The following is a 16741-nucleotide window of genomic DNA, read 5'->3' as shown; positions in this document are numbered from 1 at the left end:
GGGTGCACGTGTCCCCGTGTGTTTTCACGGAGTGAGGTCTGTCCTGCAAAAGGAGACAAGTCAGTGAACTTGCACATATTTATTGGTCATCAGTGAACCGGACACGGGCTCTCAGAAATGGTTTTATGCCTTGTGCCTTTCGAAGTGTTTGTTTTTGTTTAGATGCTGTTTTGATTCTCAGGCTGGGGAATCATCCCAACTGTGCCCATTCTGTTTGTCTCTTTTGAGTTTTTTGGGTTTTGGGAATGATTTCTGATTTCTACCGTGACTCCTCTGTGTCCTGCATGGGGGAGAGGGGGTGTCTCCATCTCTAGACGGTGCTCCCCGAAGCCCCGGGTCATCCAGAGGCCCCTCCCTGAGGAGCCAGGACTGGCGGCCTCCTGTCCTGCCACTGAGGTCCCTGCTGGCATTGGGCCCAACTCCTCATGCAAGTGAATTAAAAGGTTTTGTACAGCTGCACATGGAAAGGTGACATTTTTCCTTTGATCCGTAGCAATAACCCACCGGTCCAGCTTGCTGAGTCCCCTTCCCGTCTTTCTTTGTATTGGGGCTGATCCCACACTCACCTCGGGGTGGAACTGGGGTTCCAGTTTTACTTTCACACTCCTCTGATGGTTAAAATCTAAGCAGAGATTTGTTCTAATGAAAGAAAAAGTAAGCAGTGACAGGAATGCTGGGAGCAGAAGTGGGGGTGAGCACGGCTCTGTCCTGGGAAGGGCTGAGCGACGACAGCCCTGAGGCCAGGCTCAGCGTCCCGAGCTCGGGGACAGAGGGTGTCCTTCCTGCTGCACTACAGCCGGGCTGCGTGGGCTCCAGACAGTGCCCTCCGCAAAGTGCACAGGCGCCTCTTGGTTCAGCGTCTTCAGGCCGCAGGGCCCTGCCCTCCACACGGGCACGCACGCTCGCCAGCAAGCGCTCCTGACCTCAGGCTCCATCCTGGGCTCAGGCGGCAGCAGCTCCAGAGTCTGGGTGCGTCCTCGGCCGACAGGCAGATGCCAGGGTCGGCCACCCTGGGGGTCCGGCTGGGGAGAAACCACACCCTGTTCCCCCGGGCATGAGGGAAGGTTCTCCTGAGTGGCAGGGACGCCTGGGCTCCTTAGGAAGGTCCAGATGCTGGTTCTGAGGTGCCATGCAGCGCCGTTTCACTCCTCAGTAGCCAGTGGGCGAGGAAGCAGAGTGCCAGGAGGCCGGTCCCGAGGAGGTCCCCCAGCCCCGTGAGGTAGGGGATGCAGTGGTCATCCGGGTCCAGGGCCTGGTTCCATGTCAGCCGAACCGTCGCTTCTGCCAGGTACAGCAGGATCGTCACCTGCCACGAGGTGAGCAGCACAAGCTGATGGCACCAAGAAACCAGCAGATCTCGAGAGCGGACACCATGGTGGACACGTCCACCCCAGGCCCTCCCTGGGCTCCTCTCGGGTGTGACGCGCAGCTCGGAGGCCACGCACCGCCCACCTCCACCCACCGCCTCGGAGACTCGGACCAGGGTCTGGCTGGAAGTGCAGCTCGGACTTCCCGGAGGCCCGCCCAGGGCAGCTCCGGACAGCTGGCCCTTCGTGGAGGCACCTCAAGCCCTGGTCAGGTCCCAGGGCCCCGCAGCCACGTCCCTGCCACTGCTCTGGACAGTTTCCCAGGCTCCGCAGCCTGTCCTTCAGGGTCACAGACACGCTGACGCTGCCCTCGTGGGTGCGCCCACCGGAGCCCACCTTACCCTGCAGAGGCCCCAGCCCTCCCAGCTCGAGTCTCGGAAAACGGCCTGACTGAAGTCCACACGTGCCTGTAGCAGTGTGTCTTGATCACGCCCTTGGGCTTGGATGGACTGACTGGACTTCCGGAAGGTGGGGACTGTGTCCTGCGTGTCCAGGGACCTCTCCCAGTCTGGGACCCAGGGGCCATCGTTACCTGGACCAGGCCCGCCAGCAGGTAGAGCCCCACGAAGGTTTTGTCGTTTGGGACTGACTGGCCTTCCACGAGGTAGATGATGGAGAAGAAGATGAGGTGGCCTGGAACCACCAGGAAGAGCAGGACGCGGGCCGACGTGGAGCTGATTTCTGGAAGAAACAGCAGTGGGGGCAGCGTGAGCTGCTGGCAGTGAGGCGCCGTGGCCCGTCTTCCTGCTCCCCCTGCTTACGGAGCAGCTGCGTATGCAGCGCGTCTAGCGACGGGGATGAGGCCTGTCGTGCCCTCGGGAGCTGACCTCGTAGGTAGGGAAGAGAGAAAAACCAGCATCAAGTAGCAGAAACAAACAAAAGTCATTTCAAACCTGACGGGTACTAGGCGTAAGGTTGACCGGGCTGATGTGGGGAGTGGGAGTGGGACGCCAAGGCCCCCGGCGGAGGAAGGAGGAGGCGCAGGGCTTCGGGGGCCGAAGGCACCGGCGTGGGCAGCCCCTCCCTCGCGCGGGGCCTGGGGACGCCCGTCGGCACACTCTCCTCAGCGTCCGTGCTCATGGGTTTGAGACGCTGCGCGAAATGGGATTTCACAGTTTAACAACCGCCGTAAAACCACCCGCGGGGACGCGACGGCTTCTCAGGCAGAAATGAGGAACTGCAGTGAGAAGCGCGTCTCCGTTTCCTTCCGAGCGTTAACCATGAAGCGTTTCATCAGCTAAAGAAAGGAAGGAGGACAAATCAACATACCTACAACGTCTACCGTGAAAGGACCTGTGGGGAGAGGCTGAGGACGCACAGGAAAGGCAAAAGCAAAATAATCACTATCGGCAGCTGGCGTTAAAACTCAAGAAAATCTACAGAAAAGCTAAACAGTGAGAATTCAGTAAAATATGTGCTGCTACAGACTGAATGTTTGTTTCCCCCCCAAATCCGTAAGTAAATTGTGACCTGACCCGCAGTGATGGCGTTAGGCGGTGGTCAGGTCACTAGGGTGGAGCCCCCCGAGGAGCCCCCTCGCCCCCCTCTTCCATGTCTGGACCAGGAGGCCGGCCTCACCAGGCACCCAATGTGCTGGTGCCCTGACCTTGGATGTCTAGCCTCCAGAGCTGTGAGAAACGTGTGTTTATAAGCCCCCAGTCTGTGATTCTAAGACAGGTGCACGGTGAAATACATGCAGTACAGGGTAAAGAGCCTTTCTATGTACAGATGACAAGTCAGAAAATATACGGGGCCTCCCCCCTTTAGACAAGGTGAGGCAGACACACTTCCTGTCTCTCTCACCACTCATCCAACAGCCCTGGACGTCATATGAAATGAACAGAAGATTCTGGAAGGGATGAGGCGGGCTGGCCAGCGCTCCGCAGCCCAGGGAGCAGCACGAGGTGAGGTCCCTGAGCTGCTGCCTTGCATCCCAGATCAGATGCTGGGGAGTCAGAAACCGAACTGTCAGTGGCCACAGAAGGCATGAGCCCCCCCGCAGTCCTGGCCCCGGAGGTGAGAGGCTGGAGGTTGGGGGCGTAGCCAGGCCCCCTCCCTCCCGGCCAGGCGGGAGCAGAGGAATAGGACTTGAAAAGTAAGAACACGACACCACGTTGGGTACCCGGTTCTCAGAACAGACTCTGTGGTCCTTCCTCAAGCTTCGGGCCCTGCAGGACCGGGGCCTCTCCCCAGCCCCCCGCCCTGGCTTGTCCTCAGAGGGGATTCCTCCCGCCAGCCTTTTCGCGGCCCTTCCGAGCACAGCACGATTTGGAATCCCGTGTGCGTCTGCTCTGCTGGAGCGTGTCTGTCCCCGGGGGTATGATCGGCTCCTCCATCTCACACTATAACCTGGAGATGGTCGGTGTGCCTCTGGCTGAGCGAATGGACCGGTGAAGGCCACGTTGGCGCGTCAGTGCTGGTCTGAGGGGTCTACTGCCACAGACACCAGATTCTTAAAGAAACGGCCACGTGGCCTCTGGAAGACCCCAGACCCACCTGAGCTGCAGAACGTGGAGCAGGGGTTAGGCCAGCGTTTTTTCATCCAGAGGGGCAGGACCCCAGGCGTGCTCCACAGGTGCAGGTACGTGGAGATCCGGCTGGTCTGAATGGCCGCCAGGTTGCCCCCAACACCTGCAGAGAGAGAGAGAATCTCGTTTCTCCTCCTTTATGCCAGTCTCTGAGTTCTATCCCTTAAGTCCAGCTCCTCCAGGAAGCCTTCCTTGACTGGCTCAGCCCTTGATTTCTTTTCTTTCCCTCCCACCTGCCCACAGATCTTGTGTCTGGCACCAAACAAGGGTGGCCTCGGCCTCGTGAATGTGAGGTATCGAGGTAGTAGCTGCATCACCTTGACAGCTGGCGGCTCTTAAGAAGGAGGTGTGATGGGGGAGGGAAGTGAGCGGAAAGAAACAGACCGAACACTGGAATGTCTGAGAAAATGAAAGAAACTTTTCACCTCAAGGCAGGAAGGAGAGGAAAGAGGGCTGAGAGTGGGGGGCGGGGGGGCGCTCTTGGCGTCCTGGGGAGCTGACCGGCCAGCTCTGCTGGGGCCACAGGCCCCAGTGACAAAGGCCCCTCGGAGCCCCTGCAGGCGGAGAGCGGGGCCTGCCCCCGGCGACTGTCCCCTTCAGAGGGCGGTTGGGTTGCCCACTGCCTCATCCCCATGGAGGACGACCCCTAACTGGGCCAGATGTGCCCCGGCTGCTCCACAGGATGCAAAGAATGGCCATGGGCAGAGGATGGCTGCAGATCTAGTTTGCTTGCCCCACGATGATTTATAAAAAAGGAAAAAAAAATTAACTGGCGGCCTTTACACTTAGGCCCTTAATCCAGGTTCCTGTCTCCCTGGGGCTCTGTTCCCGCCAGCCCGTGACCGGCCAGCCACCACGCGGGTCGCCCAGGAGCCCGCCCCGCACTGCTCCCCACCGCCCACCTCGCCTCCCTGCAGAAGTCATTTGTGGTGCTCACTCGGCCCCTACAGACACCGAGCAGAGGACCCAGGGGACTCTCTAGGTCTGTGGCCCCTGGGCCAGCTGCTGCTGTCTTCCTTGTCAGTGGCCGGCCTGGCGCTGGGAGAGGCCCTGTGGACTCGGCTGGGTGCAGGCCTGGCACGCACAGGACACTGCGCAGATGGCCTGGGCAGTGGGTTGTCAAACTCGTTCCTCTCCGACCAGCCAGCCCCACTTACAGAGCCTTACCAGAAACTGGACACAAGCCGAGCTTGGGCTAAGTGCCCACAGAGTTAAGCCTGGAAGGTGAACCAGTGGAGGGTCCAGAGGAGACCCCGGGGATGGAGGAGACGGAGGCAAGCTGATTCTGCCCACCCCACCATGAACCAGTGTTGTCACAGCCTTGCGTTGTTTTGTTTGTTTTTTTTCTTGTTGCGGTACGCGGGCCTCTCACTGTTGTGGCCTCTCCCGTTGCGGAGCACAGGCTCCGGATGCGCAGGCCCAGAGGCCATGGCTCACGGGCCCAGCCGCTCCGCGGCATGTGGGATCCTCCCAGACCGGGGCACGAGCCCGTATCCCCTGCATCGGCAGGCGGACTCTCAACCACTGCGCCACCAGGGAAGCCCACAGCCTTGGGTTTTAAGGAGAAGACAAATCCTGGTTTCTCTGTGTAAATGCCTGAGTTTTAAGTGTCATCAGTGAGTCTAAGTTAAAAGGAAAGCCACGAGAGGCCAACAGCCCGGTTCTGAAGCCACACTTGGCCCCAGGTGCCAGCAGATCCCAGATTAAAGCCTTCCAGGCTTTGGGATCAGCTCTGGTCCTGGGGGCCCGTGAGGGCAGGTGTGACCTGGAGGAGCCGGGGGCAGCGCTTTCCCCCGGGGGCTACAGCAACCTCCTGGGGCCGGGGCCGGGCCCAGACCTCCGAGATCGCTGCTCTTCTGGCCCCCACCACCCAGAGCCAGGTGACGGGACCCAGTACCTACCACAAATGATGGGGGCAAATATGGCCATGCCTCGGAACTGCTGCTTGGAGATGGTCTTGTTCAAGATGAGCCCCCCAAAACTGCGGGGGAGAGATGGCAAACAATTAGAGTGGACGCTGGCCAACCGGCACCACGCAGACTGCCCTGTCAGCCCGTCACCCTCCCAAAACATCCGTGGTGGCCGAGCTGGTCTCCCGTGTCCTCTGATGCCGCACGTGGCTCCCACCTCTGTTCTGAGTCTCGGCTGTTCCAGGGCCCATGGAAGATGTCAGCCACTGAAAACACCAGACCCTTTCCGAGGCCACTTAGCTGGCTGGGCCCTGCCACGTGACAGCCCTGAGGTGCTCCCATGTGACGTCTCCCACCCCCGCTCCCCGAAGCTGCTCAGCACCTTGCCCACCAGCCCTGGGGTTTAGCGAAGGCCTGGAGTCCAGGAGCTTCTGGAAGCAAAGAGACCTCGGCCACAGCCTCCGCTCCCCGAGTCAGTCAGGAGCGCACATCGGAAAGGACTGGGGTGGCCCCGGTCAGGGTCAAGCACGAAGGGCCCCCAAGGATGGGGCTGGAGGGCCCAGGGCCCCGGAGCACTGATCCTTCAGCCCTGTAGGTCTCACCAGTGGCTGGGCTGCAGGAATGGCCTTCCCAGAGCTGTGGCCGTGAGGCCAGCTCAGCGGGGGAGCGGGGCCATGGCTGGTGCTCATCCCCTGCGGACAGGGCTGCCCCTCAGAATACCCCAGGCCCAGGGTTCTTGGGGGAGATGAGGAGCGACGAGCCTGGACGAGCCTGGTGAAGGCGCCCGAGGCCGTGGCCCGGCCCACCCCACCTGCGCACCTGCTGACGAGCATCCCCAGGACGATGGGGAACCACCCAAACTTCAGGGTCTTCACGACGGGCGGGCTCTGCCTGGCGATGAGGACGCACACGGGCGTTAGGGCCGTGAGGCCGACGCAGACCAGCGGCGTCAGGTACCGACTGTCTGGGGGAAGAGAGAGCAGCGCGTGGGCCTTGGGGCTGGGGCTCAGGGTGGGGCCCAGGCTGGGGCCTGGGTGGCGGAGGTGACAGGTGCGTGGGGACTCAGGGCTCTAGAGGCGCGAGGAGCAGCTCCCATCCCCGCCAGTCTGGAGGAACCGTCCCCTGCACCTCCTGTCATGCGGCTGAGGGGCTCCTGGCCACCTCGATCCCTGCCGCACCTGCCTTTGCTTTGCTGGCGCCTTTGCGGCTCTCCCGACACACGTGCCCTCCTCGGCCTGCTCTCAGCCCAGCCTCACTATTCACGGCTCCGTTTACGGGATCGTGACCGTGGCCAGCGCCGCGCTCAGCACTTCGTGTACCCAACTCTCCTGCTCTCACCGACCCGCTCGGACGGCCTGGGAGGAGGTGGCCTAGCACGACACGCCCGTGGGTAGCAATGCTGCCTCTGCTCCTGCTGAGGCCACCCCGGGGGGCACCCCTCGGCACCCACGTTCTCACAAGGGCTCATGTCCCTGTGTCACCTGCTCCAGGCGGCAGGGGCCACGAGGACGGACCTCAGCCTGGATCAGCCTCGGGAACCTGGGCCCCTACCGGAGCCCAACGCATGGGGCACGTGTGGCCCCTCCCCCACCTGCCTCTCACCCGCACACATGGTGACTCACCGGCCTTGTGGAGAAGCGCCCGCCAACCCCGGCCACGCCCAGAGTGGAGGCCCCCCACCCAGCGCACAGGCCTGGCCTGGGGCCCCTGTCCTTCACAGGAAACGGCTGTGGCCATCCTTGTGCCCTGAGCGTCCTGGGCAGGAGGTGGGCCCAGGGCCTCGGCAGGTATCCACTGGCCTGGACGCGGCAGCCAGGAGCGTCACTGCTCAGGGCCGTAGCCTCCCAGCCGCGGTGGCCGTCTCCCTGGTGATAGCATAGGCGCAGCGGCCGCAGGCTCGCCCTCATCAGCGAGGACCCACCTGACTGCTGCCCAGCCGGGACCCCCAAGATAACCCAGTGTCTCACTGCAGGGATGGGTGACCCAACAGGACTTGACGTCCAGGGTGTGTGTGGAGGCGTGGGGCTGGGTGCAGAAGGGAGGAGGGCCCGGGGAGGCCCGTAACTCAAAGTTACTTTGCAAATCAGACTCCATAACTAGTCCCTGCACAAATCTTTGAAATTCAGTGTGCTTGAAGAATAAAATTCGGCGTCTTACCGTTAGATCTTCACCTGCACTTCGTGAACTTCCAGCATCTTCCCAAACCATCCCTTCCTGGTGCTGCAGGCCTTTCCTGGATGGCTGGGGCTCGTGGAGCCGCGCCACCCTCACTGGGAGCGTTTCCTGGGCCACTTCTGTTGCCCACACGTAAAAACCAGCGATTCCTTAAACCTGGGTGCACAGACCCACCATATGCCCCACGTTTAAGCTTCACTGCTGTCCACTCCACCCATGGAAGCCGTGACCGCACTCGGAACTGACATCTGCTAGATTCGGACAGGCGTGCAGCCATCCTGGGGGGCCACACCAGGTGGGAGGCCACGGACGGGATACTCGGAGCGGGTGCTCAGCTATGCAAACAGTGAGGGAGCCGCCGGCCAGGGGCTGCCGTGTGTCCACAGCATCCAGGACGCGAGCCGAGCTGTGTCCGCAGGTGGACCTGGGTGACGTCGGGGGGGGCGGTGACCACAAGGTCTTGTTCCCAGAACGTGTGCAAACGCCCCCTCGGCGGCTGACCACGTCACAGGCCACCTTCTGAGGAGCCTGGCTTCTGCCTCCTTGTCTGTGATGCTCCCGCCTGGAGTCACCTCTCGGGCAGCTGGTGTGTGTCCGGCGTGAACTATGCCCCCCGTGAGGAGGTGCTGAAGCACCCAGACCAGCCTCTGTCATAGGTGGACACTGACAACCTGTACATCTGCTGCCCGGAGAGACCTGTCCCCATGGTGCATTGGAAAAGCTGGCGGCACCTGGGGGGCGACCCCCATCTGCCCAGTGACCCCAGGCCTCGCCTATAAAAGGACAGACCCCAGCCTTGGGCCCTACCTCTGTGTTTGTGGAAGAAGCTGCTGACGAAAGCCAGGAGGGACAAGGTGATGAGGTCTCCCAGGCTGGCCGCGATGGGCGTTGCAATGTTGTCCGGGTTGACCCCGAGCTTTCGAGCGCCGATCACTATGCAGACCATCAGCATCCCTGCAGGGAGAGGGGACAGGCGGCCGGTGAGTGGGTGGCAGGGCTGCCCAGGAGCTCGCTGCACCCACGGAGCTGCCCGCTCTCGGGCTCCCTCCCTGGGGCCGCGAGGCTTGGACTCTGCCGTGTCTCGTGGGCTTGATGCTGTGGAGTGACCCAAGCACTCTGATGACTACCTGAACCGTCAGGGAGACGCAGGCAGGTGGTTCCTGGGCTCCCAAACTTGGGAACTACAGGTGTGATGCTTACAGCCCTCCTGGCAGGAAGATGGACCCCAAACTGCTCTGAGCAGCAGGAGCCCCGGGGAGGGGGGCAGGGGCAACAGGCCCACGCGTGGTTTCCAACGGGCAAAGCCTGCGGGGAAGACGGCAGGGTGGGGTCTGGGACAGCGTGGGGCAGCAGTGCAGGTGGTCCCTGGAGGGAGGGAGGGAGCGAAGGGGCGGCACACGTAAGGCAGCACGGCACCGGGGGGCCTGAGGGGCTGCCAGGGCCCAGCACCTGGCTGCGAGTGCAGGGCGACGCCCCTGCTGAACCTGAGAGGCCCTTCCTCGTGGCCGCTGCACCTCCCAGGACCTGCTTCTGTTCTGACTCCGTTCTGAGGCCACTGTGATGTGCTTCCACCCCCCATGCCACACTGCCTGGAACAAAAGGCCACCTTGTGTGGCCTTTACGAAGACACTTCGCACCTTGGCCACTGCTGTTTTAACACTGGACGCAGCGTGCGGTCACTCGAAAAGTAATCACAGCTGTCACAGTGCCATCGAATGCTGCTGGCCACAGTCTGTGCTGTTGTGTGACCAGGTCCCAGCAACTTTATTCTTTTGCAGTGTTAGTTGTAAGTGAATTGACACTGCCTGGCTGAGCTGGTGGTCTGCTGACAGTCCCACAGGGATGCGCACAGGACACCACCGGTTTGAGATCACTTGTTACAAACCACCAGCACCACTGCCCGGCTTTATGGCTCAGACAGGCCGAGGTCATGCTGTGACCCACCATCTGAGTCCCCCTCATCTTGGGATAGTCCCGGCCATGTCCTTGCCACTGAGGTGCACCCCATCTGAGGCCTCAGTCTTCTCATCTGTAAAACAGGAGCTAGGATGGCCCATGGGAACAGCACCGCCTTCTGGAGACTTGGTGTCTCCTAGGCTCGGTTCTCTCAGAAGGTTCAGCCCTTCCTTGGCCCAGACGTGCAGGCAAGCAGCAGGTCTGTGAATTTGCTCCTGGGCTTCCGCGCTCTGCCCCTGCCCCGACCTGGGCTCCTGCACGGGGATGCAGCCGCCTGGTAGGAACCACAGCCACCGAGTAACCAGCTTCATCCTGCTGGGGGCCAGGCGAGTGAACAGTCGACTTTACAAGGCTACCCCTCTTCCTGGATCTGCGTGCGCTTTGCACGATACACATAGACACACGGCCCAGAGAGAACCAGTGTGACCACCGTCCATTCAGAAAACCTGGGAGCTGGCTGGTGGCTGGGTTAAGTGTGGAGAGAACCACGGGCTCTGCACTCACACTACTTGCTTGGTGGAGGAGCGGACAGTACACAAGTGAACAAGCGTGTGAAGCAAACACAGCGTAACTGCGAGCGAGTCAGGGAGGCCACGAGACTGGAGTCGCGCGTGTGCTCGCGCACCGAGGGATCACCCTGAACTAGGGTGAGCCCCGCGGCGTTGGGCCCCCAGCATGTCCCGGGCTCCGGGACAGCAGCTGGCACACAGGAGGCTCGGGGAGTGCTGAGGGTGAACAGATGCGCAGCCACTGGGCTCCCCGCTGATGCGCGTGAGCTCCCCCGGGCCTGAGGCGGCATGGCAGGAGCAGGGTGGGGACAGCAGATGGTAGAAGAGGACACGCAGGCCCCTCTCGGAGGAGCTGCCGTCGTAAAGTAAGGGACAAGAGAGCTTCAGATATTTGCAAGAGCTCCAAAAGGAGCGTGAAGCGTGGTGGCCTCAGGTGGGGGAGGGGGCGCAGGACCTGCCTTGCCCCAGACCCCGCCCGGGCCCTCCCGGTGGCCAGTCACAGACAGACGTGTCTCCGCCCCGGCAGAGGGCAGGGACCCCCTCGCCGCCCTCCAGGTCAAGGTGGGTGTGAAGACCCAGCGGTGCCCTGACGCGCGCAGGACCCTGAGGGCTGCTCACCCAGGGCGCAGGCCGCCAGGAAGGCGGTGGTGACGCTGCTGGCGCACAGCACCTCCGCCTCCGCCATGTCCAGCTCTTGCCCCGATGCCGCGCCCAGGAGCAGGGCCGCCACGGCGGCCAGGAGCCCCACAACGGAGGCCTGCACCTGCGGGCAGAAACCAGACGTGAGGCAGGTCTGCTGACCTCGCCCGAGCGCAACAAAGCCGACACCCCCTCCAGCCCGATCCCTGCGGAAACCGCTGCCCCGCCCCGTCCTTCCCCGTCATCTTGCGTAGGGTCCTCAGTCCAGGGCCCCCCGTGTTTCCTCACAGCCCCTCTAACTGGTCTGGACAAAAGTGCTGTGACCTCCAGCAGCACAGACAGTGCCCCCGACCCCCAGAAATGCCCAGGACCCCCGGGAGACACCAGAGCTGTTGGAGCTGAGGCCCCAGCGCACACGTGAGGCCAGTCAGGCTCCGCAGACGAGAACACACCCCAGCTCACAAACGGAATACCACTCAGGGTCCCAAGATTTTTCACGGTACCTGACAACTCATTTTAAATTTAACCTTCACAAAAATGAGCAGATGAGCAAGAACAGCCATAACAACTTTGAGAAAGAAAATGGAAATTTTGGCATTTTCATTATGAATATGTATTTTAAAGCTATAGTATTAAAACTGGGTGGCTTGGCAGAGAAATAGACAAATAGGTCAGCAGGACAGAACGGGGTCCAGGAATTGAACCGTGAATATGTGAAAATTTTTAATTTAATGTATGAAAATTTAATCATGAATATATCAAAGTTTACTATGATGAAGGTGGCATTTCAAATCAGGATGGAATACATGAGGTAAGAGAAACCGGATATTTGCTTGGAAAAATAAAATAGATTCTGACTTTATACCGTTCACACACATATACCTAAACATAAAAACATAAGTGTGAAATGGATGAAAGTACTGAATAATGTGTTTCAGATTTTGGATTAGGGAAGGCCTCCTACTAAAGATGAAACATACAAAATCTATAAAGAAAAATACGGGTAAAATTTACAAAGTCCAAGCATGACTTCCGTGTGATAAAAGACACCACAAAACAAAGGCAGGGATAGACTTGGAGAAAATATTTCCGTCTTACATAATAAAAGATTAGTATCCAGAATGATGAGTCCATTTTACCAAATCAACAATAACCATAATGATAATAAAAAGATAACGTGATAGAACAATGCATAAGGGGTATGACAGGTAAGCCACAGAAAGGAAATACAAACGGCTAAGAAACACACAAAGATGATCAAATCCCTAGTAATCAGGAAAATTTTAAATAAAATCCCAATTGGAAGGTTAGGATTAGGGTTATTTGTAGCCAGGGCTGGTCCTCTATTAAAAAGTAAGTGCTGTTTGATTTTCTTGGCACTGGGGTCTCTGCTCATCGGGTAAATGATGGATGGTGTATACTTCTTACCTGTCGGATGAAGTAAAGTTAAAGGTCGACAGTACAAAGTACACACGGACAAACACGCGGGACGATGGTTGTCTTACACACTGATGGTGGTAAAATTGATACAGGAATTCTGGGAGGAAATTTGTCTTATCCAAATACCTGATCTAGCATTTTCCCAGGGAAACATGCACATGCGGACAAATAAGCATATAATCATGATGGTGATTGAAGCTGCTCTGTACAGAGTGACGTCCATTCGTTAAGCCACTATTAAGAGAAAAGTGCTATTTACGAAGTTACACGTACAGTATAGTATGTTTTATGCATAGAAACATGGGAACTCGTGTGGTCTGTGTCTGTGGGCACATCCATGTGTCTGCAAACACAGAAGGGGTTTAGAAGAGTCCTTCCCATGCTGCTGAGCTTATAAGGAACTAATAATTGAAGTTTTTTTAAAAAAATAAATTTATTTATTTATTTATTTTTGGCTGAGTTGGGTCTTCGTTGCTGCGCGCTAGAGCACAGGCTCAGTAGTTGTGGCACACGGGCTTAGCTGCTCCGCGGCATGTGGGATCTTCCCGGACCAGGGCTCGAACCCGAACCCGTGTCCCCTGCACTGGCAAGCCGATTCTTTAACCACTGCACCACCAGGGAAGTCCCATTTCAATTATTAATACTAGTGCTGTTATTGCACCAAGAAATCAGATATTTTGTAATCCTTTTGGGAAACATCTAGAGCCTTGAATTGTTCATACCTTGTGAACTTGTGGGAAGTTCTCTTTAAGAAACCTATGCAAAAGGAGAACATGCTTACTGCAGTATATAGCTTATCGAGTAGGAGCCTGTAACTGCAGGTGCCCCGCAGGGCAATGGGTCTGTGAGCGGACGGGCCAAGCTCGGCAGGTCTGCACAGGCCCCGCAGAGCCAGCCCCTGGCGGCCCTTCCCTTTTACCCGTGAGGTCCTGGCTCATGTATCACTCCTGGGTCCATTGTCGTGATAGAATATACTGAAGTTATTTAAAAAGTTTAAGCATGGAACTTACTACACCCTTTATGCTTTGATGTTAAGCTTTTAAAAAAATGGAGGAGACCAATTGCATCCACGCTGTGACGGGACCACGTGCCAGGCCACAGCCTGCCCACAGCAGGACCTAATCGACACTGGTTGAGGAGGATTCGGTAGGAAAAGAAACGCAAAACCAGTGACTGTTGCCGAGGCGTTTACCACCCGCCCCTGCAGACCCTCTGCCGGGGCCTCATGAGAGATTGAACCTCCAGAGGCTTCAGCCACAGGCTGTAGTCCCGGCCCCTGTGAAGCACCTCGGTGGACGAGGCAGACGTCTAAACACAAAACTGTGTCCAGGACCGCCTGACAGCGCCCGCAAGGCCCAGAGAGGCAGCCAGTGCCAGGCTGGAGCCAGGTCTGAGAAGAGTCCCCACCGGGTGATGGGGAGGGGCCTGGCCCACCCCTGGACAAGGGGGCTGGCAAAGGGGCTCCAGGGGGAGGAGGCCCATGAGCTCGAGGGTTAGAAAAGGCCAGGCAGGGGCCGTGCAGAAGCGCACTGGAGTCCAGGTGCCTGGACGGGGAGGCCAGGGCAGCAGGGCTGGGCTCCAGGCAGCCCAGGGGAGGGTCCTCAGAGTGGCCAGACGTAAGGGTGAGGGACACAGGCAGGCTGAGGGCTGCTGGGTTTCTAGCCGGGTCAGACGGGAGTGTCGCTCACCAGGCACGCGAATCCCACCCGACGAGCCACACAACAGCCCATCTTACAGATGAGGCCCCTGAGCTGGGCCACCGCAGAGCGAGCTTCCAGCCCAAACCAGACAGGGTCAGGTACTTCAAAGGGGTGTGAGGAGGGCAGGCGACGGGGCCGGATCTGGGGACACTGCTCCGGAGATGCCCAGCGGAGAGCTGCAAACGGGCTCCGGACCCCAGGTGAGAAGTCAAGCCCCCTCCTGAGTCTGTGTGTCCTGCCCAGGGCGGCCTGCTGGTCAGTGACGGTCTTGCCTGCACGCCAGTGCGACCTAGGTCCAGTTCTCAGCGTGGCCACAGCCTGCCCCGACCAGAGGAGCCCGGGAGGCTCTGGATACAAACGCTTCCGTCCAGATCCACTGCTACCTCGGGCTTCCCGGCTCCGTAAGACGCCCCCGCACCCCCCCCACCCCGCGACCCCATAGTTAGGAGGAGACACAAGTTTGCGACGCGCACGAAGCATTTACAGGACAAAGGCGAGGGTCACCTGGATGAGGGCGAGGTTACTCCTGATGACTCTGTGCTGCTCCTGGGGGTCATCGATCTGCCCAGTGTTGGCCTAGGATGGAAAGATGGGCAGAGGGTGAGTCGGGCGGCAGTGCCGAAGCCAGGTCCACCCTTCTCGGATAGGCGTCTCAGGACAGGCCAGCCAATGCCCTCACTGCTGCCAGAGCCACTGTCCTGCCAGCTTTCAAAACAGTGACTCAGGGCTGGAGAGGTGGGGACACAGGCCCAGCTCTTCCCCTCACAGGTGTGCGATCACACATACACGTGCACACGCGGGCACACGTGTCACCAAGAACCTCAGCCGTTGACCAGCCGGTCCATGAGGGGAGCCGGGCTCCCCCCACCCTGCCATCCCTCCTCCCCGCCCACGAGTCGCAGCTCACGTGACCAGCAGCCACTCACCCACCTTGGCAAAGTGTCCTGCTTAAGAAACGTATGTAAGTCCCTCTTCTCTTGGGATAAAAAAGCGAGATGGGAAATGCAGCTTTCTCCTTTAAAAGGGGGAGCTGCCCCTAACGTCACAGCCTTCGCCAGCCAAATTCAGGACGTAGATAAGAAGTTTCACAGCAAATGTATTTTCTTGGCTCCCATTGTAGTGAGTTCACTACGTTACTGAACTCTGAGAAAAATACATAATCCTCTTTTTTACTTTTTTTTTTTTGGCTGCGCCGTGCGGCTTGCGGGACCTTAGTGTCCTGACCAGGGATCGAACCCAGGCTCCCTGCAGTGGAAGCATGGAGTCCCAACCACTGGAGGGCCAGGGAAGCCCCCAGAATTAATTTTCTTCGTACAAGTAAGGGGAGGCTTCTTGTCTTTGGGCGCCTGGGACACATCAGGTGACCACTGTGGAGCCCCAGTCAGCTCTGGCTTCATCCAGGTGGCCTGACACCTGCCTCGGGTGTCCTCCCAGGAACCAGGGCGCAGGTGAAGCAGAGCCACAAGGGGCCCACCGAGGCCACACCCACTCCGCCCGCATCCCCCCCACCCCGGGCCCTCTGCGGCCCAGAGATGCCGGTGCCCGTGTGTTGGTTCCTGTGAGTCAACCAACTGCAATGTATCAGGGTAGTCAGAAGGCTGGTGCTGGCCCACGACCCCCAGTACGAATCAGAAAGGGAGTCCTTCCTCAAGAAGCCTCACTTCCACTGGCTGGGACACGTGTAAAACACGTGCACAAGTCTAGAACCCGTACAACCCACGAAGCAGCATGGAGGTGCCTCCTGGCCTGAGACCAAGTCCAGGCTGAGCAGGACAGGGAGCGGAGGAGAGGGTGCCTGGGGATCCCATAAGGGTGAAGGCAGGGAGAGCCGGCGGGAAGCAGCTGCGGGTGTCAGGGAATTAGGCCAGGGGACGGCAATGGGGCTGACGGGCACTGGATTCCCGTCCAGACACCGGGGAGTGTGGGTTTCGGATGAGTTATCCACGTGGAGGCTGAAATCGGCCAGGATGGTGGCGGGAACTGGTGTGCAGATGAAGACCCTCACAGGGTCCATTATCCAGGGCCGTGGGGGATGGAGCCGTGAAGGAGGGAAGGAACAGGGCTGGCCAGGAGGGTGACCCTCAGGCAGGGGCCCTTGGGCAGGGGGTTAAGGTCTCCATCAAGGTACAGAATGACGGTCCTGGAGACGTCAGGCTAGGAGCTAGAGGCACAAGGCCAGTCCTGGCACAGGCTGGGGCCTTTCAAGACTCCAAGGCAAAGGAGTGGGAAGCTGGAGCGTCTCTAGACCAACCCAGATTCATCTCAGCAGAAGCAGCCCGCAGGCCCTTCCTAAGCATGCGTTTGGATCACATACACTCAAACATCTTCAGTCTCTCTTAATCTCACGAGCCCTTACAGCTGCATGGAACACACCTCCCTGCCCTGTGGTTCTGCCTGCAGCTCAGCCACTCGGCCTCTCCTTCAGCGACAGGCCCAGGTGTGGGAAGCAGCCCCTCCTCCCGTCCCTCAGGTGAGGATCACTTCCTGCCGCTACCCGGCCTGGGGAGCCTTGCCACC

The 16741-nt window shown here is 59.3% G+C and overlaps 1 protein-coding gene across 5 annotated transcripts in view; it reads right to left on the bottom strand.

The window, feature by feature from the left end:
- Positions 1-64: 64 nt before the first annotated feature.
- Positions 65-16741, bottom strand: part of SLC41A3 (solute carrier family 41 member 3) — an 87466-nt gene continuing 70789 nt past the window's right edge. For all 5 annotated transcript variants that reach the window (XM_081247204.1, XM_081247203.1, XM_081247205.1 and 2 more), the window contains 8 exons: positions 14729-14800; positions 11064-11208; positions 8788-8934; positions 6625-6769; positions 5797-5876; positions 3864-3998; positions 1900-2048; positions 65-1306 (listed from right to left, as the gene is read on the bottom strand). In XM_081247204.1, coding sequence (XP_081103330.1) covers positions 1097-1306; positions 1900-2048; positions 3864-3998; positions 5797-5876; positions 6625-6769; positions 8788-8934; positions 11064-11208; positions 14729-14800 — 1083 coding nt within the window. In that variant the 3' untranslated portion in view covers positions 65-1096. The remainder of the gene's footprint in view (positions 1307-1899; positions 2049-3863; positions 3999-5796; positions 5877-6624; positions 6770-8787; positions 8935-11063; positions 11209-14728; positions 14801-16741) is intronic.

The sequence above is a fragment of the Mesoplodon bidens genome (assembly GCF_964165515.1).
Source record: "Mesoplodon bidens genome assembly, chromosome: 10".
NCBI classification, from domain to species: Eukaryota; Metazoa; Chordata; class Mammalia; order Artiodactyla; family Ziphiidae; genus Mesoplodon; species Mesoplodon bidens.
This window is presented reverse-complemented; position numbering and strand designations above follow the sequence as displayed.